The sequence below is a fragment of the Rousettus aegyptiacus genome, unplaced genomic scaffold (assembly GCF_014176215.1).
Source record: "Rousettus aegyptiacus isolate mRouAeg1 unplaced genomic scaffold, mRouAeg1.p scaffold_m13_p_14, whole genome shotgun sequence".
Lineage (NCBI taxonomy): Eukaryota > Metazoa > Chordata > Mammalia > Chiroptera > Pteropodidae > Rousettus > Rousettus aegyptiacus.
The window spans coordinates 20082030-20108370 of NW_023416289.1; the positions used below are offsets into that span (position 1 = coordinate 20082030).

At 42.7% G+C, this 26341-nt stretch overlaps 3 protein-coding genes across 17 annotated transcripts in view; 1 reads left to right on the forward strand and 2 right to left on the reverse strand.

Moving 5' to 3' along the window:
• Nucleotides 1-16654, forward strand: part of CNOT1 (CCR4-NOT transcription complex subunit 1) — an 80918-nt gene extending 64264 nt beyond the window's left edge. For 3 of the 7 annotated variants that reach the window (XM_036231497.1, XM_036231500.1, XM_036231498.1), the window contains 15 exons: nucleotides 735-926; nucleotides 1480-1622; nucleotides 2220-2328; nucleotides 2430-2599; nucleotides 3260-3512; nucleotides 5636-5884; nucleotides 6793-6956; nucleotides 7133-7250; nucleotides 8393-8494; nucleotides 11169-11342; nucleotides 12199-12348; nucleotides 12991-13171; nucleotides 14355-14487; nucleotides 15399-15533; nucleotides 15653-16654. In XM_036231497.1, the coding sequence (XP_036087390.1) occupies nucleotides 735-926; nucleotides 1480-1622; nucleotides 2220-2328; nucleotides 2430-2599; nucleotides 3260-3512; nucleotides 5636-5884; nucleotides 6793-6956; nucleotides 7133-7250; nucleotides 8393-8494; nucleotides 11169-11342; nucleotides 12199-12348; nucleotides 12991-13171; nucleotides 14355-14487; nucleotides 15399-15533; nucleotides 15653-15731 (2352 nt within the window). In that variant the 3' untranslated portion in view covers nucleotides 15732-16654. The remainder of the gene's footprint in view (nucleotides 1-734; nucleotides 927-1479; nucleotides 1623-2219; nucleotides 2329-2429; nucleotides 2600-3259; nucleotides 3513-5635; nucleotides 5885-6792; nucleotides 6957-7132; nucleotides 7251-8392; nucleotides 8495-11168; nucleotides 11343-12198; nucleotides 12349-12990; nucleotides 13172-14354; nucleotides 14488-15398; nucleotides 15534-15652) is intronic. The other 4 variants (XM_016155979.2, XM_036231502.1, XM_036231499.1 and 1 more) reach the window with 3 other exon arrangements.
• On the reverse strand, nucleotides 13960-21401 carry SETD6 (SET domain containing 6, protein lysine methyltransferase). Of its 3 annotated transcripts, none has more exons than XR_001598279.2 (9): nucleotides 20121-20489; nucleotides 19886-20030; nucleotides 19670-19811; nucleotides 19356-19550; nucleotides 19102-19222; nucleotides 18293-18473; nucleotides 17983-18125; nucleotides 17338-17791; nucleotides 13960-16113 (listed from the first exon to the last, which is right to left on the reverse strand). XR_001598279.2 is itself a non-coding variant. In XM_016155981.2 (9 exons), exons 1-9 carry the CDS (start codon nucleotides 20472-20474, stop codon nucleotides 17486-17488), a joined length of 1356 nt encoding a protein of 451 aa, XP_016011467.2. In that variant the 5' UTR covers nucleotides 20475-21401; the 3' UTR covers nucleotides 16914-17485. The 3 variants fall into 3 exon arrangements, 2 of the variants coding, with proteins under 2 accessions (XP_016011467.2, XP_016011466.2); XM_016155981.2 differs by lacking the exon at nucleotides 13960-16113 and having other exon boundaries at nucleotides 16914-17791; nucleotides 20121-20216; nucleotides 20448-21401; XM_016155980.2 differs by lacking the exon at nucleotides 13960-16113 and having other exon boundaries at nucleotides 16914-17791.
• Nucleotides 21402-21507: 106 nt separating this feature from the next.
• The window catches only part of NDRG4 (NDRG family member 4), a 38168-nt gene continuing 33334 nt past the window's right edge, over nucleotides 21508-26341 (reverse strand). For 4 of the 7 annotated variants that reach the window (XM_016155988.2, XM_016155986.2, XM_016155983.2 and 1 more), the window contains 5 exons: nucleotides 25864-25911; nucleotides 25667-25702; nucleotides 25512-25563; nucleotides 24045-24083; nucleotides 21508-23247 (listed from right to left, as the gene is read on the reverse strand). In XM_016155988.2, coding sequence (XP_016011474.1) covers nucleotides 23093-23247; nucleotides 24045-24083; nucleotides 25512-25563; nucleotides 25667-25702; nucleotides 25864-25911 — 330 coding nt within the window. In that variant the 3' untranslated portion in view covers nucleotides 21508-23092. The remainder of the gene's footprint in view (nucleotides 23248-24044; nucleotides 24084-25511; nucleotides 25564-25666; nucleotides 25703-25863; nucleotides 25912-26341) is intronic. The other 3 variants (XM_036231503.1, XM_016155985.2, XM_016155984.2) reach the window with 1 other exon arrangement.

Consider the following 26341-nt stretch of genomic DNA (forward strand, 5'->3'; position numbering starts at 1 on the left):
GAAGGTTAACACTGATAGGTTAATACCATCTAATCCTTAGACGTCGTTCAAGTTTTATTTTACTAAGTGTCCCAGTGTTATCTTTTAATAGCAAAAGGACCTTTTCCAGAATCTCACATTTCATTTAGTTGTGATATTTTTAAAATTTCCCTCAGGTCAGTCTAGTACAGCTCCTCAGTTTTTTCTCATTTTTCTTGACAGTTTTGCAAATTGTAGGCCAGTTATTTTCTAGAATTAGCTGGTTTGGGTTTGTCCAATATGTTCTTATGAATAGATTCAGGAATATCACAGAAAACAATGCTGTGTTCTTATTTTATCCTATCAGGCTTTGACAGTTGGACTGAGCACTATACTTTCCATGGTTTTGATTACTTAACTTTCGTAGGCTGTAGAGAGATTAATAGATGCCACAAGTGATGCTGGCTTCAGCCTGTTTCGTTATTTATTATGCTCTTTGATCACTTGATTGTGTTGGTGTCTACCAGGCTTTCCAGTATCAAGTGAAATACTTGTCCCCCATGCATACCCTGCAGTGCCCCCTCCCCTCCCCATCTAATAGCATTAAGACTGAATAGTTCAGACAGGAGAATGGAAGAGCCCCTCCTTGTTTTGTTGGGGGAAAAAAATGGGAGGAAACACACCAATACACTTTTCAATTGCTATATGTGCCAAAAAAAAAAAATCTTTTAAATTTTTATCTCTCTTTTTTTTTTATGGTTGTTTCCCTAAAACAGCAAGCTTGGGCAACGGATGACGTAGCTCAAATTTATGATAAGTGCATTACAGAACTGGAGCAGCACCTACATGCCATCCCACCAACATTGGCCATGAACCCTCAAGCTCAGGCTCTGAGAAGTCTTTTGGAGGTTGTAGTATTATCTCGAAACTCTCGGGATGCCATAGCTGCTCTTGGATTGCTCCAGAAGGTTGGTTCTTAAACTGTTACTTTTAGAAGAAACTGGGTTTGTAAGTATCCAGTGACTTGCAACATCATCTACTTATGTTTAAGATTTTAAATATTAATATAAAGCAAGTTCTGTAATAAGCAGCTAATTTTCACTGCAGTAGAATACAGTCATGACAGTTACAAATGGGAAAGCAGGAAGTCTTTTTTTTTTCCATTAAGGTAAGATTTTCTGAAAATATTTAAGAAACTTTAAAAGATAGCCCTTTAGATTTTGAGGGACAGGTTGATCCAAGTACTTGGGTAATGGGGTGCGGGGTAGGTCGGGAGCATTGGGTTTTGACTATGAAGGAACAGTGGAACTGTTTGTAAAAGTGAAGAACACAGTGAGCATAAACTAGATAGAACTTAGAGAGTGTTTGTGTTAGGTAAGTGAAAAGTATTTGAGTGAAAGAAGTATTGTGAACTTGAGGCCTTAGGAAGGTATGTTGTAGTTCGCATTAAATTTTGGTTTTTGGCTTTGATAGCTGGGCTGAGTATATTTTTCATGGTTCTGAACACTATTTCTTCAATAGGCTGTAGAGGGCTTACTAGATGCCACAAGTGGTGCTGATGCTGATCTGCTGCTGCGCTACAGGGAATGCCACCTCTTGGTCTTAAAAGCTCTTCAAGATGGCCGGGCATATGGGTCTCCGTGGTGTAACAAACAGATCACAAGGTCAGTAACCATCTTAGATGAATAATACTTAATTGGACTGCCTTCTAACATACATGGCCTTGTTTAGGTCCAAAGGTTTCCCTTTTTTTCTGGAAGATGAATGGGATGTTTGGAATTTCTAATTATTGAATGGTTGTCCTTTTTCCATTTGATGCCCATGATTGATAAAGAAAATCAGTACTTTGCTTTGGAGAATAAATTGTAGATCATTGGTCTTATTTTTATTATTTAAATTTTTTTTTATGCCTACAGCACCTGGTCTTCCTGTTTTATTTATTTATTATTTTTTTACTATGATCATTGGTTTTAAAAGATTTCACTGATTTTATAGCAGGTACTGTTCATACATAAATGCTTTAATGTCTTTAGTGGAATGCTTTGTTTTCTAGGCTTTGAAAGCAAAGCTTAAGTTTTAACACAGGACTGTCCTACTGTATTACTGCCTGTTTTAAGTCTTGGACACTAATTTGTAGTTGGTTCTCAAGACATCCTTCGTTTGGAACAAATTAATTACCATTGAATAAAATGGGCTATGTATTTTACTTGATATAGTATGATTAAACCTATATATATAAATAAACACTGATTTTTTTCTAGGTGCCTAATTGAATGTCGGGATGAATATAAATATAATGTGGAGGCAGTGGAGTTGCTAATTCGCAATCATTTGGTTAATATGCAGCAGTATGATCTTCACCTAGCTCAGGTATGGAAGGAGTTTACTTAAACGGGAAAAGGGACTCTGGTAGTTGGGAAGTGTTTGCTGTAACTGTTGTCTTTCTGACATTGCACTTTCTGTGTTGCCAGTCAATGGAGAATGGTTTAAACTACATGGCTGTGGCATTTGCTATGCAATTGGTAAAAATCCTGCTGGTGGATGAAAGGAGTGTTGCCCATATTACTGAGGCAGATCTGTTCCACACCATTGAAACCCTCATGAGAATTAATGCTCACTCCAGAGGCAATGCTCCAGAAGGGTGAGGATGAAATGCTTGGGATTTGTGTATATTCAGCAATCTAAGAAAGCTTTAGAAATGAATGTGCAGACTTACTAACATTACCTGTTAAACTGCTTTACCTACAACACATGGGAAGCTTTAGTGAGGCCTAACATTGTCTTTTGAAATATGAAAGCTTAACTAACTGCCAAGCCTTCTTGCTGTAGAGCAGTTCGTGTAGTTTGAAACTCTGTGTCAGAGTCTTGTGTTTAAGACCTGGCTCTGCCACTTAAAATCTCTCTGGTTTTAGGCAAGTTGATTTACCTCCCCAAGCCTGTTTCTTATATGGAGTGGAACTAATATCTCAAAGAACTTTCGAGAAGTAAATAACATAAATCATGGCATATAGTAGGCATTGCATTTGCAGTGAATACTTCTTCACCATGAACATCATCAGCTCCATTTCAATGGGCACCATTTTTTGGTCAAGAAGTGGTTTAACTGAGGTTGGTCATTTGCATATTATGTCCATGTGAGTAAATAGATAATGAAGAGACCAAGGATAGTTTTGTTTAAATATGGAAATGGTAAAGTGGTCGTCACTCTTGTGGTTTCTATGAAATAAGCAAATTGTCCAATTGTGTGTCTGAAATCCTGACCATGAGTAGACTGATTTTCACTCTGGATTTATTGTACTAGATTGCCCCAGCTGATGGAAGTAGTGCGATCCAACTATGAAGCAATGATTGATCGTGCTCATGGAGGCCCTAACTTTATGATGCATTCTGGGATCTCTCAAGCCTCAGAGTATGATGATCCTCCAGGCCTGAGGGAGAAAGCAGAGTACCTTCTGAGGGAATGGGTGAATCTCTACCATTCAGCAGCAGCTGGCCGTGACAGTACCAAAGCTTTCTCTGCGTTTGTTGGACAGGTAGAGCTTTTGGAAAGAAAGGTGCTTTTTATTCAACATAAGTAGGGCGTGATGCCTCCAATTTTAAAGCTCAGTATTATGTCCTGTGGTCAGACAGTTACCTCCATACTCATGTAAACCAAAAAATGTCATCATCATTACTGTAAAATTGGTAGTTTGCTTCCTTGTCATTGGTCACTAAGCAGTAAAGTCACCTTGCCCCGTTGTCCCTTTCCCTTTAGTTCTCTTTTTCCCATTTCAGTTGTCACAGCTACTAAGTGGGTCAGGTGTATATAGTAATTTCATTAGCTTGATAATCAGCAGTGATGAGATTATGGGCTAATTAAAGTTGTAATAGCCCATGTTTAAAAATTAAGGAAACAAAATTGTAAATAGTAGAGCTTTTTATTGTATTTTCTAAATTAAGTAGCTTATCTGCTTAAAGCTGATTAATGAGTTCTTTTTGGGAAATAGTTTCCAGTATTTATTTTCATTAAATTTTGATCTAAATTGAACTTTGAGTTAAAGTGTTAGGAAACAAGTCCCCAGCTAAAAACTACGTCTGGCAGGAATATCTGTAAACAGGATTAACAGAAAAATACGTAGCAATAGAACCATAGAACCATTTAGTATTCTGTTTTTAATCCTCAGTGGCTGCTTTCAGCCACTATGAGGGATTCAGACCCCCTGGCCAGTGTGTTTTAATTGTATTACATGGCTGGTAAGAGTGATGTATTTCCTGAACTGGCCTTAGAATTCCTTTAGTAGAACTGTTATAATGTTTGTTCAGGAAGAGAGATCTGCTTATTTCTGCAGATTTACCATTATATTTCTTCAAACTGAGACCAAAGAAAGATTACAAGTTAGTTCTGTTATCAATAAAATGACAATTGAATATGGAAGATTTGAATTTTAGAAGTTGTTAAAAATTGGATTTGCTCTTTACAACCAATGTTACTTAGTAAATTATACTAAGTAGCTCCTCTAAAAGAATCCAGGGAATTAAAAAACATACCTAATGAAAATCTGTTAATGCATGTTTATAGTTTGACTTCTGATTTGGATGGAAGAATTTTGGTTTTTGTGATCATCGGTGTTTCATGGGTATGGATGGTGGCACCTGTCTCAGCTCTTCCTGCTGGTTATTAGCTCTCATTTCCTCTCTCCATTTGAAAAAGAAAATGCATTATATAAACTTTCTATTCTCTGTTGCATCCTTTTGAGAATTTTTTCTTTCCTCCTTATGTTCCATCTTGATCATAGTGGTCTGTCGTCATTTCCTCTCCCCTGTTAATTTTTCAGATTTTAGTGTATAAAAGTCCCTTTACTGGCCTTCTGTCTTGGCTAGGGGTACATGATTGTCAATTCAGCTGTTACATTACTTATCAAGGGACAGTTAAATTGCTTTAAATTTTCTAAGATTACAGTCAAGTTTTCATTCTGGGCTTGGTTTCTTTCTTTAGTAAGCACTGACCCCTCCCTCTGCGGCCTCAATGTTTGTTTACGCTGTCTTCTTCTTTTGTACTAGCCAAATAACTGCTGTGCTCTGCTTCACTTCCAGATCCTATAAAATTTTTACTTTATCCTTTAAAAAGAAAAACTAGTTCTTTACATTTTAATTTTCATTAAAATGACTTAATTTGCGTTGAAATAGCTGGCTATGATTTATGGGTGTTTTCTTTGGGTAGCTACTTATTACAAATTACTACTTGATTTTTCTTGTGCAGTTGAAGTTTCAAAAATTTTGGTATTCGTTAAGTCAGTTGGAGGAAATTATCTTAAATTCTTTGAGGAAGTAATATATATATAATTTAATCTCCTTGGAAAATATACCTTGGACAGAATGTCTTAATATGACTTTTAGTGAGTTATTAAAAATTGTTTTAATTTACATAATTTCCCAAATTATTTATGCAATGCTGTTGAGAGTTGCCATGTTATTATCTCTCCCAATTTCTATTTCTGTGTTCTCCAATAATCTTAAAACTAGAGGAATTCTGTCAAGGGTCCTTAATGGACAAGTCATTTTCATGACAGGTTTTTACAAAGTAAATAAAAATTGGAAGTGTGACAGTAGGAATAAATGAGACTGTTTCTTAAGCATGAAAAAGTTTATTCGTGTATGTTACCTCATTGTGTTTTTTAATATTTTTGTTCCTTGGTAGATGCACCAGCAAGGAATCCTGAAGACTGATGACCTCATAACAAGGTTCTTTCGTCTGTGTACTGAAATGTGTGTTGAAATCAGTTACCGTGCTCAGGCAGAGCAGCAGCACAATCCTGCTGCTAATCCTACCATGATTCGAGCCAAGTGCTATCACAACCTGGATGCCTTTGTCCGACTCATTGCACTGCTAGTGAAGCACTCAGGGGAGGCCACCAACACTGTCACAAAGATCAATCTGCTGAACAAGGTCTGAAATCTTCTCTTGCCTAAGGACCAATCCCTTCCCAAAAACCTTTTGTAACATACCCTTTTTTGTATTAAAATTAAGTTCATAGATAATATGTACCTACAATTGCCGAATTTTAGAAGAAGAATATGATTCCTTAACTAAAAGACCCCTCCCCCAAGAATGTATTCATTATGTTAATATTTGGTAATGACTGTGCTAGAAGATATTTAGTAAGATATGCTCTTATACACAGAATCACTGTGAATGGGGTGGCTATAAATGTTCACTGATAACAGATTGGCAACTCAAATACCATGAGTGACATTGCAGTTGTTGTCTTGGTTTTCTTCAGAGGGACAAAGTACAATTTTCTTTTGATTTATATAGTGGAATTCTTACAAATTTGAATATTAAAATAGTATAAAAATGAACTTAGAGTTCAGTCTTGGGTAATTGCAAATAAGTTATCACATTTCTCACTGTTAAGTGAGAAAACTTAAGTGATGTGTAAGACAGTTCTTCTGCAACCTAACACCTTTTCTGGCCCTTATCTACTAAATGACAAGAGAAATATAAACCATTTGTCTATTGTAAACTTCATGTCAGACCAGAAAATTTAGGTTGTTAGCTTGTATCACTGTGATAAAATATAATTTACTCTGTTGATTTCTAGAGCCTTAGGACAAAACCACTGGGCACCCGGAGAGTATACTGCCTGGTTGGAGGGTGTTGAAATTCAAATAAAACACAAAATTGCAGGCCAGATCAAATCATTGTATGACCCCTTTGGCTGTCAGCATATAATTTTGTGTTCGGATAGTATACTTTAATGTGGCTTAAGAATGCAAGATAAAAAAGCATGACTATAGAGAGGGGTAAGTGAATTATCTTCCTGCTTTACGAGCTTTAATCTGTGTGCTTTATAGGTCCTTGGTATAGTAGTGGGAGTTCTCCTACAGGATCATGATGTTCGGCAAAGTGAATTTCAGCAGCTTCCCTACCATCGAATATTTATCATGCTGCTTTTGGAACTCAATGCACCTGAGCATGTACTAGAAACCATTAATTTCCAGACACTTACAGCTTTCTGGTGAGTAGTGTTGAATTTAATAGAGGTTTCCTAGTAAAGATTGCTGGTTTAGTGTAGTCACATTTGAGTAGAACTTTTGTGGGTTTTAGGCATGTTTATTCATGGTGTAACTCACATGTTGGTGTTCACTATATTTAAGTCAGACTGTGCTTCTCACAAAGGTTTTCTTCTTTCAGCAATACATTCCACATCTTGAGGCCCACCAAAGCTCCAGGCTTTGTGTATGCCTGGCTCGAACTGATCTCCCATCGGATATTTATTGCAAGAATGCTGGCACATACGCCACAGCAGAAGGTGTGGCTGCAGTTTATCTCCTACAGATGAAGACTGTAACTAACTGGGGCTTATTAGCACTATTAGTCATTTGGTAGTAATTAAACTTCTTCAGGTGTAGTTGGGAATTTTTCTATTTAACAGGGAGTCAAGTCATAAAGGGTTAACAAATACTTGACTGCCTTTGCCTGAGACATTCCTCAGTGATTAGGGTCTTGATTGCTTCTCCATGTGTTGTGAGCCACCTATTTCAATCTCTTAAAGGCTTTTTTAAAAAAGTTGAAAATTTGGACCACCTCTGTAGACTTCTGTGTAAAAGTCAGGGTGATAGAGCTCTGGAACCTGCCGGTTGTGCGGTTTCATACTCTTGAGTGCTAAAGGCTCTCACACTCAAGGTTGAAGACCCCTGGTCACTGTATTTGAAGGAATTAAGGTCGAGTTCTAGTAAAGAAGTTTTAGTGTAAATGTGAACACAGTTAATATAAAAACTTTTTCTCTGTCATTTTGCAACTGGATCATAAATGACTACTGCAGAAAGTACCCTTGATTGACCTTTCAGGTTAGAGAAAAATGTGACTGCTATGTGTTCGGCAAAAAAAAAAAAAAAGTGAAATAATCCTTTAATGGCATTAGTTTTGTTTGGTTAGAAAAGTGAATTGCTGGAGGAGCAGCACAATATATCGAATATAATTATCCAAGAATGAACATAATTAGTATCATTGGACGGTGATGAGCAGGCTGGATGAAGAGCTGGGAGCAGGAAAAGAAACAGTTCAGACCAAGGATTTAATTAAAAGAAGGAATTAAGAAAACAGACCTAGTTGTCAGTTTCTCAGTTGGCTATTTGCTGTATGCAGTTTCAAGTTTCCCTCTCCCTGTTCAGGCAGGCACAAGGACCTGTATGTTTTGGAATTTTTGGAGCCAGTTTGTTCGAAATAATCATGTCTTACTATCTCCATAATTATACTTACTCTCTTTGTAATACTAGTGAGTCTTTAAGAGAGGTATTTAGGCCAGTACAAGTTCTCTTCAACTTTGCTCTGTTTTGATTAGTATTCTCTAGTTATACTAGTATGAAGTCACAGTATAAGTTGCTTAGGCATCTTTTGTGGTGGCAGAACAGCAGCTGGATATACTGACCTATGTGCATTCCTTTCTTTTAGGGATGGCCTATGTATGCACAGCTACTGATTGATTTATTCAAATATTTAGCACCTTTCCTTAGAAATGTGGAACTCACCAAACCTATGCAAATCCTCTACAAGGTAATTAAAAATAGTTCAAACTTAACACTTGAAAGTTTTAACTAGGAATGAGGCGGCCTAATATTTGTTTTATTAAGCTTTTAAAGTACAACGTTTTAAAAAGTGCAAAAGCCAAACATACTCGGATAACCAGCACCCTATCATAGGGATTCATGCATTCAACTTAAGTAGGTATTACCAGTTTTAACAAAATGTGTATACCAGTTAACTTTTCCAGCAGCACATTAGAGTTACCATTTTTCACATCCTTTTATCATCTGTTTTTCATTTTAACCATTTCTGGCAGTTGTGTAATAGGATCTCATTGTGGATTTAGTTTGCATTTCCTTAATTTCATAATGAGGTTTTTATATATAGAATGGCCATTTGAATATTTACCTTTCAAGATATTCAGGTTCCAGTCTTGTGCTTGATTTCTATTGGATTATCTGCATTTTTCTTATTTTTGATAGGAATTCTTTATATTCTGGATGTGCAAGCCCTTTGTTGATGTATACTCAAACATCTCTTGTGGCTTGTCTTTTTACTTTACTCTCTTAAAGTAAGGTATATCAAAGAATGGACATTTTAAATTTAAGTCAAAATTACCATTAAAAAAAAAAACTTTCATTAAATGTTGCCTTTTATGTCTTATATATAAAAAAAAAAAAACCCTTCTACTCCCAGATCACATTCTGTTATATGCCCCCCTGCCCAAGAAGCCATTATAATCTGGCTTTTACATTTAGGTCTGTGATCTAATTTATTTTTATGTATGCGAGGTACATTTCCTCCCCCTTCCTTATACCTTTACCTCAATAAATATAAGGCTTTTCAGCACTACGTAAATCCTTCCATTTTCTATTGAATTGATTTGGCACCTACGTCAAAATAATTGACTACATGTTTATGGATAACTCTCTAGTTTGTCTGTTCTTAGGCCTGTATAAGCCCTCTTCAGCTTTGCTCTCTTTTAACATTATTTTGGCTATTCTGTACCTTTGTTGTTCCCTAAAACCTGCAGTCAGCTTCTCTTCTAAAAACTCGATAGGATTTAGGTTGAGATTGCACTAAATCTGTACTGTAGATCAGTTTGGAGAGAACAGACATATAAATAATACTGAGCCTTTCACAAACATGACTATCTCCATTGAATTAGGTCTTTAACTTTACTCTGTAATGCTTTGTAGTATTCAGCATAAAGATTCTGAACATCTTTCCTAGTTTTAATCCTACATATTTGATATGAAAAGTCTTTTCAATGTTCTTATTATTTGTTGGTGACACAGAGGAAAAACATTGATCTTGTATACCAGTGTTGTATCCAGTCACCTTGCTAAACTTTCTGAGAGTTTATCTGTATATTTTTTTTGGGGGGGGGGCAGTATATGCTATATACTCAAAATCATTTTATCTACCTGTAACAGTAGGTTTTTTATTTGCTTTTCTTTTTGCCTAATTGTACTGGCCAGTGACTCCAGCGTATTGTTGAATAGAAGGTAGTGATAATGGCATGCTCGTTTCATTAATGATCTTGGGGAAAACTTTCAGTAATTCACAATTAAGTATTATGTTTTTATAAATCTGTAGTTTTGTTTGTTTTGCAGATACTATTACCTGATTAAGGAAATGCCCTTCTATTCATAATTTGCTGAGAGTTTCTAAATCATTAAATGGGCATTTTATTGAATGCCTTTGGCATTCAAGATCATGTTTTTGTTTTTGTTTTTCTTTCTTCTGTTAACGCTGTAATTCCAATAATTTTTAAATGCTTAAACCACCATTGCATTCCTGGACCATTTGGTCATGATATACCACCGATTTCTATTTTTAGTATTTAGGATTTTTGTATAATTTTCATATCAGGCTTTGGTATCAGTGGTATGCTCGTCTCATTGAGAGTTAGAAAATGTTTTCTATTTTCATAAGATTGTGAAAATGGTGTTAATTTTTTCTTAAATATTTGTAAGAATTTGCCAGTAAACCCATCTGTCTAGGTCTGGAGTTTCTTTGTGGGAAGGGTTTTAATAATGTATTTAACTTTATTATAAAGGACTATTCAGAATTTTTGTTGGGGTTTGGTAAATTGTATTTTTCAGTTAATTTGTGTATTTTATCTGAATTGCCAACTTTATTAGCACAAAATTGCTTAATATTCTCTTAAACTATTTTTCATGTTTATGGGATCTGTATTGATGGTCTTTTTTCATTCCTGATATTGGTATTGTGTTTGTCTTGTTAGGGTTTATCAGTTTTATTAATCTTTTCAAAGTAACAAGTTCTAAATTTGATTACCTTCAATCCCCATTTCAGTACTTTTTAAAAAATTGACATCTGCCCTTCTTTCTTTGGTTTTCATTAGCTATTTTTCCACTTTCTGAAGATAGAAGTTTATGTCATTTTTATTTTTTTTTCCAGCCTATTCTAGCGTTATGTATTTAAGGTTATCTAGTGTTACGTATTTAAGGTTATAAACTCCTGACACCTACCTGATACCTAACTTCATAATTTCCAGATGTGAATATTTTGTGATGTTATTTGTTACTGTTGATTAAAACCTGTAGCTTTGTTATTGAAGTATAGTTTTGCTTTTTTTGAGTTAAAGTCATAATAGTAAAAATACTACTCTTGTTTTCTTAGTATGAAATCAGCCAGTGTTTTCTTGACTTTTTGTTTTGTTTTGCTTTTTAAATAGGGCACTTTAAGAGTGCTGCTGGTTCTTTTGCATGATTTCCCTGAGTTCCTTTGTGATTACCATTATGGATTCTGCGATGTGATCCCACCTAATTGTATTCAGCTAAGAAATCTGATACTGAGTGCCTTCCCGAGAAACATGAGGCTCCCAGACCCATTTACTCCCAATCTGAAGGTAAAATTTCAAACAGTTGAAGGAAAATAAAGTTATGTCTTAATATTTTAGTCCTTTCTCTGATAAGTGGGCTATTGAACCTTCCAGCAGCATACACACAGTTATTTGTTAGACAAGAGTGCTTTTGGGGGAAAGCAATTATTTATTAAGCCTGATAAGAGTATGATTTTGCTGCTGAATATTGGTTCCCCATATTTGTCTAGTTATTTTCAGTTAATTTTGATATAAAACTTAGCTGTATTTACAGAACCTCAACCTCTAGATGTCAAATCAATCATTTGCTGGGTGGGACCTCATGGCCTAGAATTGGAGAACAAAGACCTTTGTAATGCCCACATTTCACAGGTGTTTTGTATGTATGTCCTTGTGTTTTATTTACATTGAAGTCAAGGAGAAAAGGGATTATTTACATACCTGGCATGGGTACTGTAATTTTTACATGTTTTCTACTCTTTCACATGCATATTTTTTAAAGTAGCAAATCCAATGTCTTATTCTGCTGAGGTGTCTCTTCCAAGACTGGGCCTTTTGATGAGTGAGGAATCTCATTCTGTAACCTTACTTTGAAATCCAAGTCCAGGAAAAAAATGACTAGTGGTCAGATTAGATCTCTCTACAGAAGGTAACTAACCTGCCTTATTTTAGAAAGATAGTATAGTATAAAATGAGAGATTCCTATCATTTTGTATACCAGTTCTTCTAATTAAAGATAAAAAGTAGCAGCTCTACTCTTTAAGCATTTAGAATAAGTATAGTTTTAGAAAACAATTCTAGCACTTACTAGCATAGATATAATATGCAGTTAACACCTTATAAATGCTTCTGGTTGTGATTCGTATATTTGTCTGTGTGGCAGGTGGATATGTTGAGTGAAATTAACATTGCACCCCGGATTCTCACCAATTTCACTGGAGTGATGCCACCTCAGTTCAAAAAGGATTTGGATTCCTATCTTAAAACTCGATCACCGGTCACTTTTCTATCTGATCTTCGCAGCAACCTACAGGTTAACTGGTTTGGCTAAGTCTCAGCTCTTTCAGAGAAAGCATTTTCCATTCACAGCCTTATATGTGGCCTGTTTGGGAGTTAGTCTTTTCAACCTGATTAAAAGATTTTAAAACATATTGTCATTTCTAATGGTTGGATGAGATTAACTGGATTGTACATTTTATTAATTCATCTTACTAGTGACACACAAAGCTCAATAACCTTGGAAGGGGAGACCAGAGAATGCACTGATGTCTTATAAGAATAGACTGTTGGTAATCATTCCTCCAAGATTTTCCTGAAGAAATAGTTTAATTTGAAGTATAGAAAATGACCTGAAGTTATTCTTTCCAGTCTTTCCTCACCGAGGAACCACAACTTTACCCCTCTCCATCTTTTCGTAATTGAGATAGTTCATAAACTTTAATTTTGTGCTCGTACCTGTTAAAGCTTTGGTTTCTCAAATGTTTGTTGACACAACCACAACCTTTGTATTTGTTAAATTTCAACAAAGTCAAAATTTTCTAAAATTTAAATCACAAAGGATGTTGAGAGCAGTTCATCCTTTTCGATAGACACAAAAAGGGTTGAGAGATAAATGCCCAAATCAGTTCTCTGAGAATAAGTCAGGAGCTTCAGGAGCTTTGTTTTGTTCATTTAGGTGTCCAATGAGCCTGGCAATCGCTACAACCTCCAGCTCATCAATGCACTGGTGCTCTATGTAGGGACTCAGGCCATTGCACACATCCACAACAAGGGCAGCACACCTTCAATGAGCACGATCACCCACTCGGCTCACATGGACATATTCCAGAATCTGGCTGTGGACTTGGACACTGAAGGTGAGTAAAAACCAGGCCAGTTCTTAGAGTTAAATTCTTTGTACTTTCTGCCACAGTCTGGCCATAAAATACATTAAACCACAATAGACAAAGATCTGTCGATGTGTTTGTGGGTCTGACTAGTTATTTTATTTTTAACTAGATAGTTTCTGCTCAGTGCAGAAAAGTATAAAAGAAAGTTCCAGAATTCTTACTGCATCACTTAATATATTTTTTTTTATCTGAAAATAAACATTCCTTTTAATAGCCTATCTTTAAAAATAGGCTTATGCTACATTGCTTTGTTAGCCTGCCTTTCCCCCAGCACTTGTAGGTGCCTATTTACCAGGCAACATGTATATGTTAGGTGTGTAAACTTTAATAAGACTTTCCCTACTTGCTCTGCAAAAAGTTCACATTATAATTCCTGTTATATGTTGCATCTTGTCTGGTTGAACTATATGTCTTTTGGTGTTCTATCTTCTTATGTATAGAGACCCCAATAGGTGCTAACCAGCTATACAGTCCTGCCCACTTTAGCACATACACATACTTTAGAAGGATGTTTACTTTTAACTCTGTGATGGACTCGAGAGGCAAGTTAATCTTGAGTGTGTATATACTGTTTGCCTATTTGTAGAAGGGATTTGGATTTGAGACATCTTGAAATCAAGATTTAACAAAATGGAATACCCTGATATCCAGAGCGCAGCAAAAAAGGGGGGAAGCCTTGAAGGGGCCACGTTAAAGCTCTGTGAGGATGTTACAGACGCGAGTAGCATCGTGCAGAGGCAGACAGCTAAACCCAGTTAAGATGCTGGATATTTATTCCAATATAGTTTAGCTCTCAAAGAGAACCCTGGGGAAAGAGGTCAAAACAATACCTTTGCCTTTGTTGCACTCATGAACAGTTTGAACACATGGCAGAAATGAATCACTAATTTTGGGGGGGAAATACTTGTATTAACATTAACATGCAGTTATTAATAGGCAGTAGGTCCATTATTTATATTTTTAAAGTTTAAAAGTAGAAAATGCTAAATAAAACCCACAGAAATGAAAATTCTGGAGGACCTAAGAAACACAGGATAATTTGAAAGCCTGTATCAGAAATCCAAACCTTAGCCAGTGAGAATTGATTTTTCTTCTCATATCGGCCTTAATAGAGCAGGTCCTCATTAAACTGACTTTTCTTGATTTCTAGGCCGGTATCTCTTTTTGAATGCAATTGCAAATCAGCTGCGGTACCCAAATAGTCACACTCACTACTTCAGCTGCACCATGCTGTATCTCTTTGCAGAGGCCAACACTGAAGCTATCCAAGAACAGATCACAAGGTAAGAAAGGGTTTGCTTTTCAGATGCTTCAGAGTGGTACCTCTTAGGGATTTGGTTTTACTATGCATTTCAGTGTTCATTGAGCATCTTTTATGTGTTACAAATGTAAGATGAAGGAGGGGCACATGGTTCCTGCCCTCCTATATTAAGTCTGATGGTCACAAAAATATCACTAGTAGAGAATTACAGATCATAATCATTGCTGAAATAAAATATTCAACAGAAGGCACCAGCATTTTGATTGAACATTGGGAGTTTCTCTCAGGTGGTAGCGGCAGCATTTTTAACCAGTTTGAATCACACAGGCTTATTAAAGCCCATGTTAAAGCACTTGGACATTTTTTTCTTCATTACCTCTCTGTTGAAGCAGAACTAACAAGGTCATACTTACGTTTTCCTAATGATAGTTAGGAATCTGTTGCAGATTGCCTGGACTGTACACAGCATTAGAGATTGGGAAATGGGTAGATTCTAGTGAGAATACTTTAAAAACTGGACATAGTTTGTGGGAATTAGACAACAGTGTTTCTATTGGATGTTTAGATAATGTCTTATGATTGTAAACTTCCTTGTACTTAAAATCTGTTTTATTCTTTAGGGTAAATTTAGAGGTACAGTTGGCTAGGTCATCACTAACTGCCATTCAAAAAAATTAACACCAATTTATACATGTACTAGTAGTACTAGAATATGTTGCACCACATAATCTTTTGTTGTCCTTATTTTACCTTAACTTAGTTTTCTAGGCTTAGGAAGAGAGGGATTTAAACCCACGTTTTCTAATTCTAGAATCCACCTGCATTTAACATTCTATAAAGAATATAGAGATTAATCCACCTGTTTTTAGTAAAGGGCAAGTGGTCATGAATGTGTTTCTCTGTAAATTCATTAACTTTTCTCCCCTTTCCCAGGGTTCTCTTGGAACGGTTGATTGTAAATAGGCCACATCCTTGGGGTCTTCTTATTACCTTCATTGAGCTGATTAAAAATCCAGCATTTAAGTTCTGGAACCACGAGTTTGTACACTGTGCCCCAGAAATTGAAAAGTAAGTTAAATTTTTTTAATTGTAGGAGAATGAGAATAATTTGAAGGGTCCAGCCAGGGTGGGTGATTAGAAGACAGTGGTTGCCTGAACTTTCCTTTGTCTCCCTTCTTTTTCTTCAGGTTATTCCAGTCGGTTGCACAGTGCTGCATGGGACAGAAGCAGGCTCAACAAGTAATGGAAGGGACTGGTGCCAGTTAGATGGAACTTCATCTCTGTTGCCTGGATGTCCCAAGTTCATAAACTGGCTGAAGAATCATTTCAGCTCTTCCTGACGTTCTCAGCCCTTTGGTTCTCGGGTATCTGCCCCAGTTACTCTTGGGGTCAGCTTCCTGTCTGTGGGCAAGTTCCAAAGTTTAAATGCATTTTTTTGACTCTTGGCCAAAATTTAGAAGATGCTGTGAATATCATTTTGAACTTGTGTAAATATATGACAGAGAAAACCTTTGTCTGGAACTTCTTGGGTTTGTGCAAAATGTGTCCGAGGCAAGTAGATAAACTGGTACCTATTCAGCTTGTAATTGAAGAAGCTGCTGATGCCATGTGCTTGTCTGGGAACATAGCTCCATATCTTCTGACATTCCTGGTGTCCCAAAGAATAGCAAAAAAGCCAGTTTAAATATTATGTAACTTATTTTTTTAATGAGGACAGGGGACCTTGAAAATCAAAGTTTTTAAAAATGTGGATATGCTAGAATTTGGTATGCCAGGGAACCTGGGAAGCCTGGGAAGAGCCCACAATTGTGATCCCATGAGTTTTTGTTTTGCTTTTTCCCCCAATCTATAGCTGACTGCTTGAGACCATACCACTTGGGCCCTGTGAGACACAGCTCTTTTTAAAATAAAGGGAAACCAGACCAGGCCTAAAGCTCCCCATCTCTCCTGATAACTTGTAAAACTGTGAGAAAAGGGAACCAAATAGTATGAATTGCCCTCCATTATCCCAGGCTCAGTTGAACAAAAGTCAAAAGGACCAATACAGCCCCTTTTGTAAGGATTTTGAATGTTTTGTAAATGTATTGGTCCATGTGTTGTATTTTGTAGCCTTTCTAGTTCCTGGGCTTTAGCTCCCCTACTTGTATGTATGTGCATACTGCAGTCAAACATTAAAGTCATGCCACACATGTGAGTCCACTGTGCCTTTCTCAGTAGCAGCAACCAATGCTGGTGGTGAGGAGGGACGTGGACAGCCCACCCTTGCAAAGCCTGGGGCCTTTGGGGAACACCGGCTTCTTGCTAATGGTAGATCTTCCCCACTGACTGGTCTGGCATGTTTAAACAAGCAAGAAAGTGATTTTTCTTCCTGTTCCTTGTCACTAGTAGAAAATTGTGAGAGTGGGTTTCTATGGTTAAATAATTATAAAATGCCCATTTAAAAAAAAATTTTAAAAGAGAGGTATATATTTAATACTTAGCCTTACCTTTAATGGCTATCAGGGTTTTATGGCCTGAGGACAAACAGGTTCAAGAGTACATAAATAGTAGAAATCTTAAGTGGGGCTTGAATATGGTATCTTAGGGTTTCTTCCCTAAGGGTGAGTTGTGCCATCGAGAGCAAACTTCACACTTCAGAATTAAAACTTACACTTTTGAAACAAAAGTCTTTTTTAAAAAGGTAATTTGCTCAAAGACCCAGATTTTAAGCAGGTCTAAGTTCAAAGTCCATGTTATTAAACATCAAATACAAAACCTATTCCTGTCATAACTGCAGTTCTCACTTTGGTTCAAACAGAACAAAACAGCTGTAAAATGTATTGGTTGGTCTTGGTGATAGACAGCAGTGGTTCCCTAAACATATCACCCTTACCTCAGTTAATCCTAGCATACCACCTGTGGTTCTTTTTTTCCTTTTGGCATTTAATAATCAAAAGATCCAAATTTTCTTCCTTTTCAAGCATCAATGAATAGCTTAGAGTAAGTTCTCCTGGATGTTCCTTCAGGCAGCAGGAAACCTGCTACCCTGTCAGTTCCAACAGCTGGTGTAAGATCATCTTCTGACCATACCGAACCTGTAAAGCCTGCTGTTCCCTCCAACTGAGTTTGGCGTAGACTTCCTTATTACTGAGTAAATCTTGCTCGGTTTTTAAATCTGTGGCATAGGTTTGCAGGGTCAGCAAAACACTGTCCCGAAGAAGCTGTCTCCATGATTTTTTGAGCTTGGGGATATTTGTGATTGTCAGGCTGTCTTCTTCCTTTTTATCATCTCCCCATCCATCCTGGTCTTTAAACTCTCTGAACTCTTCAGGTGGCATGCACAGTACCTGGAAGCAACCATGAGGCCCTATTAATAGGATATACTACTGTGTATTTCTGAAACTGATTTAGGGAAGCCAACTAACTTGGCGGCATTTAAGTGTCCTCTCCCTTCACCCCACCTTTCCTCTCATAGCTTTATTTAGTTCTAAATACTTAAGCTATTTTCAGCATTAAATGGCCATTCTTAGCCCTTTACCTTGAGTGTGGTGGTCAGTTCCTCTTCAGTCAGCACTTCCTCCCGCCCAATCACAAAGGCTCCCTCTTCCCCTACCATCTCCAGTTTGCATAAGTAATCCCAGCGTTCATACAGCAGGACCCTTTCAGCTTCAACATCTGTTCCTATAGAAAATAATAATAGTGTGAAAAAAACTGAGTGTACCCTAGAATTCATTTCTCCTTAGTCTAGCACCTAGTCTACAAAAAAGAGGCAAGTGCTGCTATTTAGCACAGCAGCTGGGCAGGGATAGAGGTACATCCTCCAGTGTCCAAGATTGAATTACACTCACCCTGTAATGCTGCTTCACGAACTGTCACCATCTGAATGTCAGCTGTGTCATCTGTATTGTCAGGATATGGTTCAACAAAACCGTACATATGAATCAGCTGCCAATTAGCCATTTGCCCGTAAGTGTTGAAAATCTCATGGCCTTTAGGAATGGGCTGAGTAGCCACCATCCGAAGATAATTCTGGAGAGGAAAGAGGAAGCTGGGACCTGGCCCTTCCCAAGCCAACCCCATGAAGATTACTTCCCTCTTAGGAAGAGCCTCCAGCAGGTATAGCTCAGCATTGGGACTGATGCTGTGCTATTCCACCAAAAGTCTACTTTTAGTTCTTGTTAAAATCCTGTACTGCAGAATGAAAAGGATGAGGCTTGCAAAGGTCAGCCTCAATGTTTTATTAGGTGAATCTGCAACGATGAACAATTAAACCTAGATTAAAGTAGGAAAGATAAAGAGGTAAGGATGACAAAACAGCCATTTCCTAATTTTTAATTTCATACACTTGAATCTTGGAACTTTCCACATAGAGAATCGATATAAACAATCATGGCTCCCTAGCACCTTGCAGACCAGCTAATCTCTATTGCCAAGTAAATGATGGGAATAAAGTTCACCAGAGGGTAAACACACTGAGGGCTTTGAGATGTTTGTTTTCACTGGAATATGGAAATGCACACAATACAGAAAACACTAGCATGAGACTGAAGCCCACTTAGCCCAGTTGCAAGGCTGGAATAAATGATAGGCACTGGTCTGAATCAAATACGCAGTCATGGATACACATACGAACAAGAAGTGAAAAGGATCCACTCACTGGAGAATATTCCAGATTGGCATTGTGACTGGCTACATGGTTTAGTATGTCTGCAGCAGGCACCATCAAAGGGGAGTTTGGCTCCTTTTCATCCTCCTCTTCCTCCAGTGGTTCCTGAAAGCTGCCACAGAGAGAGCTTGGCTAATGCCCATTGTAGTGTGAGATACAGGAGGTGGGTGGGGTTCACTGTTCTTTCCCCTTGTCCCTCAATACAGTTCTAAAGAAAAGGGCCCTTTCAGGGTCTGCTCACTGACCTGTAGGCCATCACGAGAGCCACGAGCTGGTGGTAGAGTTCCAGGGAGCGAACCCTGGGGCTGAAAAGATCGGGGTGGGCTTCCATGAAGGGCAGCACGATGGAATAGTACTCGCTGCGGATGTTAGCCAGATCCTTCTCCACGGCCTCAGGTACCCCTGTGCCCTGCAGCAACCGCTGGCGCTCCTCCTCGGGCCTGCAGGAGACCCCCCAACCCAGGTTTCCTTCGCACGCTCTACTGGGGTTAGTGCGTGCCAGGACGGTCGGAGCCAGGCTACTATAACGGTGCTCCCCAGCCCCTCCTACGGCTCTCACCAGAACATGGGGTGCTCCAAGCTGCCCAGCTCTGGCCAGAGCGCAAAGTAGGGGGTCCAGGGCGAGGCCGGGGCCTGCAGCTCGTGCAGCAGCGCCAGCAGCAGCGGCACCCAGCCCGATTGACTCTGCAGCGCGCCTCGCTCTGAGGGAGAGATGAGATTGCTAGCGCGGCCCGCGGGCCCGCCGCAGTGTCCCACCCCCAGCTAGCATGCCCACCTCGCTCCAGCAGGCCACTGATAGAGCACGTGTGTTGTGACAGGAGCACGGCCCGCGGCACAGCGAACAGCAACTCCCCGGGCTGCACGCTCTCCTGGGCCACCATGCCGTAGCCAGCGACCGTGCCCTGCCGGCTCACCGCCACCTGAGCGGGAGGAGCAGTCGATCAGAGCTGGTCCGCACCGCGCCCCTCTGCCCCACTGCCCGCCGCACCTCCATTCCCACTCCCACTCACCTTGGGACTCAGCTCCAGCCCCACGCGCCGGCACCAGCTCAAGAAGCTGGCCACCGGATCCAGGTCAGAATCGCCGCCGCCCACAGGCCCCGCCACCTGAGACAACCGAGCGCAGTGGGGAGGCCCCGCCCCGGAAAGCCCGCTGGGGGCGGGGGAGATGGCGGCGCGCGCGGAGGAAGAGCTTTGGGTGGGGGAGGGAGGCCCCGAGAGCCTCAAGTGACCCGAGGGCGGGAGTGGAGGGGGCCCCTTCGCGGGACCGACTGCGGGCGGGGCAGCGCGAGGCGCGGGGGAGAGGGGTGCGCCCCGCACTAGCCACCGGCAACTTACCCGTCCGCGTTTCGCCTGCGTCGCCATGGTCCTAGGGCGTGCAGCTCCAAAAGTCTGCAGAGCCGCACGGGCGCTTCCGGCGTCCCTGGCCACACCTCCGGGAGGGACTCTCGGGGGCGGGGCCTATACTCCGACCAGTCACGCGGGCCCGTTGAGGCTCTTGTCGGAGTCCACGTGGAAAACAAGTGGGGATTTGCACCTGATCAAATCATTCCTCCTGAGAGCATCCTTTTGAGTCCGTGTGTCCCCGATTGGGTTTAGAAAATGTGCAGTCGGGTGCAGGAAGACGTGGACCCTAGTTCGAGCCTAGTTCTGAGCCAGGCAAAACCCTCCCCTTTGGACTCAAGCAGCTAAGACTCGGAGTAGAAGTCCAGATGAAGGACAACATCCGGTTTCTGGATGCGAAGTTGAGGGCCTCGCAGCTGCTGGCTTTGAGCGCACCCAGGTGGCGCCGGCCTGCCTTCTTGATCTCGAGCCCTCATTAGCTATGGCCATCTAACCGTTATTTGCTCAATTAGAGCAGTTCGCGCGCGCAACTCTGCGTATGCATGTGTGCGTGTGTGTCAAGAGTAGTGTTGGATGGGCTCCCAGAACTAGAATTGACCCCTTTGCCCAGACTGTTATTATCTTCTGCATAGCACATGGCTGGTTTTATTTTTATTTACTTGCTTTATTAGCTGACAGCAGGAGCTCAATATAGATTTATTGGTTAAATGGCTGCCTTATTTCCCATGTTTAACCGTTAAATATAAGAAAAGTAGGCAGCAAATGTAGAGGGTAGAGGCATGTGTTTTAAAGTCTGTGCCAAAACTAGTTCCCATCTTGACTTACTGAGGGCAAATCCCTTAGCCTGAGCTTTCAGTTTCCTCAAACTAAGATAATATCTATCCTGTAGAGTTAATGTAAGGATTGTCAGGACAAGAAGTGGAAACAGAAATGACTGGAAACGTCTGTCCTCAGCCTGCATGCTCAACCCCACCTCAACCCAAGAAGCACTAGTCTCACCAGCCTAAACATTCTCTCTTCAAAAGCTTCCATGATGGGCATGACACCACTCGAATACTTCTTAGTTTCTTTATTATTTAGCACAGTTAACTCTTTCTACGTCGACAAGGGTTTTTGTTTTACATTTTGTCATTTCCAAGTCTCATGACATTAGCCACTAGAATACACAAAATTAGTCTCTTCACTCTGTACACAGGAAAATAATAAACTCCATTAAAAGTAATCACTTTGGCCAGAGATAACCCCCAATGGAAAACCACACGCAGGACCCAATATACATATATATAATGTATAGATATTTATAGATATCTCATCTGAAAGAACACAGCAAAAAAAAAAAAATACAAGACTTGCAGCACTATCTACAGTAAGAGGGATTAATTCTACCAGCTTTTCAGTCACATTTGATATTCAAAGGAAGCACGTGAGTGAATAGAACTGGGGACAGACTAACACTCCACCAGGCTCTAGAGCAGTCTAGTAATGGCTTAAGATTATAGAAGGGGTGATATGTGCAGAGGAAATGTGGATACAGGTGTCCTCTCAGCTTCAGAGCCCCCACCCTCCTACCCCAGCCCTATATTTCTCATAGCTCTCTCCCCCCTCTTTTTACTCATTTTGGGGTTTGTGGCAATTGATTTAGGCGCCAAGACAAATGGCTTCTGGTTTCTGGCCCAGGAGAGTCTACCTGATAACATGGTGGAAGACAAGTATATGGCACAGTCCTCGGCACTCAGTTCTCACTGGCTATCCTAGCCTTTAACCTCAGCCCCCAAGTCAGGTCCTATGGAGATGGAGGACCAACAGATTTTCTGCCTCGGGGCCTTGGCTCGGAAATGGGACAGGCCCCGGTGGTGGTGTGTGGGGGCTAGAAGAGACAGTCTGTGGGGTTTCTGCCCTCGAGTCCTGTTTGTTGACAAAGAAACCCCCTTCAGCTCCTGCCTGCCTGGCCTTACAGCACAAGGCGTGCCAGAGAGCACCAACAAACAGCTGCTCATAAGAGCGCCCCCTTGTGGATACTGTTCAGATGATTGTCTCATGTGCCACAGACAAACAGATGTGCTTAGTAGAGGGGCTGGTGTAGGGGCAAGGGGGCCTGCAGAGCACCAGGGGTCCTCACCTCCAAATGCTCCCTGCCGCTGTCTCCTGATTCTCATGTCAATGCCTGAGCTGGACCCCATGTTCCTGTTGTCCCAGAAGCCACCACCTCAAAACCCTATCCCATCTTCAAATGTGCTTGTTCTAGCAGGTCGTCCCATGCTCTTTGTTTAATCCAGAATATTATCCTGGATCCTGGCCTGAGAAGGACTCAGTCTTGCCTTAGCTGATCCCCTTCCACCCTGGGCCCCGCCCTGACTGTGCCTGGGTGGCGAGGAGTTGGAAGAGAGGGGTCGAAGTTAGCCAAGTTAACAAGGTGAGTGAGGTGGGGGTGGAGAAGATTGAGCCCCTCAAACCATCTGAAGGGTGTGTTGCGGCAGATCTAAGATGGACCCCCTCATCTTTTTAAACAAAAGAGAAGTAACCCCATTTCCTCCCCTTCACCGTCACAAAAATAAAGGGGAAAGGGAGCCAGTGCGAGGATGGCAGTGGGACATCAATGCGGGCGGGGGCACGTGGGTGTCTTCAGGGGACCAAGGGCTTCAACAGGACACCTCCATGGTGTGGTTGACCTGGCCCAGCCCCTCGCTGCTCTCCGAGTGGGTGCAGGCCTGCGGGCGGCTGCCGTCCACCGAGCTGGCACTGGTGAGTGACGCGGTACGAGAGCGGGCGAGACGGGTCATGCTGGCTGAGGGCACTGTGGACAGAGATGGGACCAGGCGTGAGAACCAGCAGGCAGGGTTGCGTGCCAGCAGGAAGGAGGATTCACACAAAGCAAAGCAGCCAGCGAGACCCGTCCCAAGCTAGGGTTCTGGCGTCTGCTCTGTCAAGTCCAAGGCATGCAAACAACACCAGTGACAATGAACAGGCCAAAAGGGCGGGGCCCGCAGAGGCCAGCAGGACCCTCTCACAGCAGCAGCTGGCCAGAGCTATGGCCCAAACAGGGTGGGAGTTGACCAGGCATCCTTGAGCTGGTCTATGTCTCCTTCAGGAGGATGGTGGACCGGGGGAGTAGCACTACTTCTGTAAAGGAGGACAAGATGTGGTGAACTCACACTGCCCTAAATGCCATTCCTGCCCTTATTCATAGTTTCACAAGTGACACTCAGCCCTCCTGAATTCAACCCTCCTGAACTCAACTGCCACCTGTCTGGCTTGGGCATGGCCTGGCAACCCTGCCCCCAGGGCCGGGTCTGGGCTCACACTCTGAGAGCATCTAGTTCCACCTGCCAGAGCTCCGGAAGCCACACACAGTCCATGGCAACTGAGCAGCAAGACTCTTTGAAACCCAGCCAATTGAGAGCCCTAAAGTGGGACACAGCCACGTGGCCCAGGACCTGAGGAAGGGGACTCTTTGGGGCTTTGGAATCGAGGACATGAGAAGGTTCCAAACCACAGCAAGATGCGTCCTGGCTCAGCACTGCGCAGAGGAAGGAGCAGGGGGAGGCCGAGGGGTGGGGGGTCCATGCATCAGGGGAGGGGCCACGGGGCTACCTGCTCCTCCACTCAGCCTTCGGTCCTTCAAGTACGGAACTAAGAGAGAAGACAGAGCCGGAGAGGGGCGGGTGGGGCGGGGAAGACAGAACACGGTGAGGAGTGCGGTCCGGCGAGGCAAAGGTGTTGAGATGGACCAGAGATGAGATGAAAGGACAGGCACAGAGGGCTGGGGGCAGCGCTGGAGCCTCAGGAAGCCCACTCCTGCCCACCCACGAGCAGCAGCCACTGATTGGTCTCAGCCTGGCCCTAAGAGCTCTGACAGCGGGGTGGGGTCACACATCTCGCCCCAGCCTCTCCAGCCTGGGCTATGGCACCGAGGGGCTCATGTCGACAAGGCTTTGGGGCCCATATCCCAGTCCCAGTATACCTGCTGTTCTGCTGGCCTTTGGTCTCCCCCATGTACAGAATGAGGGAGGCCTGTACAACCTCCCAAATCCCTCCCAGCGCTTGGGCTGCCTGGTGGTATTTCTCCCGGGCCTCTGAGAACTCATCCAGCGCCTGACAAGCACTGCCCATCCACCCATCCCACAGATGCTCACTGGGCGCCTCCCGAGCTCAGGCCCAGCCTCAGAGCTCCTGCTGCGTCTCACTTTCGGCCTTGGCCTCTCGTTGCCCTACTTCTGCATAGAGAAGCTGGCAGGCCCCTGGGGGCCAGGGGGACTCTATTTCTGGATGTGCCCTGCTGCCTTCCCCCACGGGCCTGTCCTCCCAACGAGGCACGAGCTCCAGAGGCTGACGTGTGAGGGGAACAAAAACAAATTCAGGGAGAGGAAGTGTGCTTACAGTAGGAGCCAGGTGTGGGGAGAGGGGTCGAGGGGATGCACGTGAGTATGTGTTGGGGGGCTCACAAGCACAGTCTGGGAGCCTCATCTCTGCACGAGGGGAAGTTCAGAGACTGGAATGGGGGCAGGGAGCCAGGGCTACCCAAAGCCCTATTACCCCTGGATCTTCAGAATGCCACCCCCAGCCACCTTCAGCTCTCATAACAACCAGATGGCCCCAAGTCCTTTCCCTAGTCCCAAGACTCCAAGCCAACTCTTCTGATGCACCATCTATTGTGGTAACAAAAGCCCTTTTCAGGTGCTCTAGGCTCAGCAGGGGCTGGGGGGTGTGTATGAATCTCCTTCAGGCAGGCAGGCTTCTCTGGCCCTGGCAGCACCTAGCCTGGGCCCTGGCTCCCCAGGGCTGGGATAAGAGAGATCCCCCCACCCCTACAGGCTCAGCTGTGTCATAAACAGTGCCCCGAAGCCTCCCAGGAGAGCTGGGCGTGGCCTGAGAGAATTGCCTGACAACTTAGGTGGAGGTGTCCTGGCAGCAGCAGGCAGCATGTGGTGAGAACTGCCCAGCATCCAGGTCCCCGGTAACACAGACCTTAACTGCCCACAGGCTTCTCAGCACCGCCTGACGGGTGCGTCAGCCCAGCGTTGCCGCCTGCCACCAGTCTCTGGGGCGGGGTGTACTTACTGTAGCCCATGCCTTGCAAGAAGTATTTGAAGGCTTCAGTCAGCTTCCCTGGCTGCAAGAAGGAGGGACAGGCACAGACTTTTATTGGCTGCCTAGGATTGGGGGAGGTTCCTCCACCCCAGATTGGATAAGGGAGGGAGGGCCAAGAGTCTCACCTGTGTGACCTGGGGGAGACCCCCGGAATCTGCCATCTGTAGGGGAGAGAGAAGTGAGCTGAGCAGAGTGCACCCCACACCGTGCCTGGCTCTCACACACCTGCACAGGCTCCGTGACCAGACAGAACATCCTGCTCCCGCCCTGGCTGGGCCAACGGGTAGGGGGGCCCAGCCAAGGCTGGGGAGCAGGGCCTCACCTTCAGGAAGGTCGTGGTGGTGGGGTCCAGTTTGGAGTTGCACTCAACCTGGGGACAAGGAGCCAGCTTCAGCAGAGTAAGGCAGCCCCAGCCCCTGCTGGTCTTGGGAAACCCCTGCCCCAGTTGCTAAGCAGGTTCTACCCCCAGGTCCGGGAGGCTCTGCTGCTGAGGAATGAGAGCAGGCGGCAGACACGGGCCAGCACCTGGGCCCTGGCTGAGGCTCCCCAGGCCACCTTCTGAAAGGACAAGCCTACCAAGGGGCCTGAGGTCCCTGAACTACACTCGCAACTGCTGGTGGCACCCGGTGATGTCCTCATGAGGAGCCTCCTCGGCAGGAGTGGCTAGAAAAACGTCAGGACCCACAGAAGTCAGGCGGAGAGGTAAGGGGGAGCCAGCCGGGGGGGGGGGAGCAGACTCTGGGCCCTCTGCCTGGGTCAAGACGACCCTGTGCCTCTGACACCTCAGCCACAGGGAGAGT

Bases quoted from the DNA above. Each gene is read 5' to 3' on its own strand.
- SETD6 (XM_016155980.2), bottom strand. From the start codon at position 20,474: ATGGCGACGCAGGCGAAACGCGGACGGGTAAGTTGCCGGTGGCTAGTG. The intron at 20,031-20,120 runs GTGAGTGGGAGT...CCTCCCGCTCAG, and splicing joins GGCTGGAGCTGAGTCCCAAG to GTGGCGGTGAGCCGGCAGGG. The intron at 18,126-18,292 runs GTGAGTGTAATT...TATTTTCTATAG, and splicing joins TCGTGAAGCAGCATTACAGG to GAACAGATGTTGAAGCTGAA.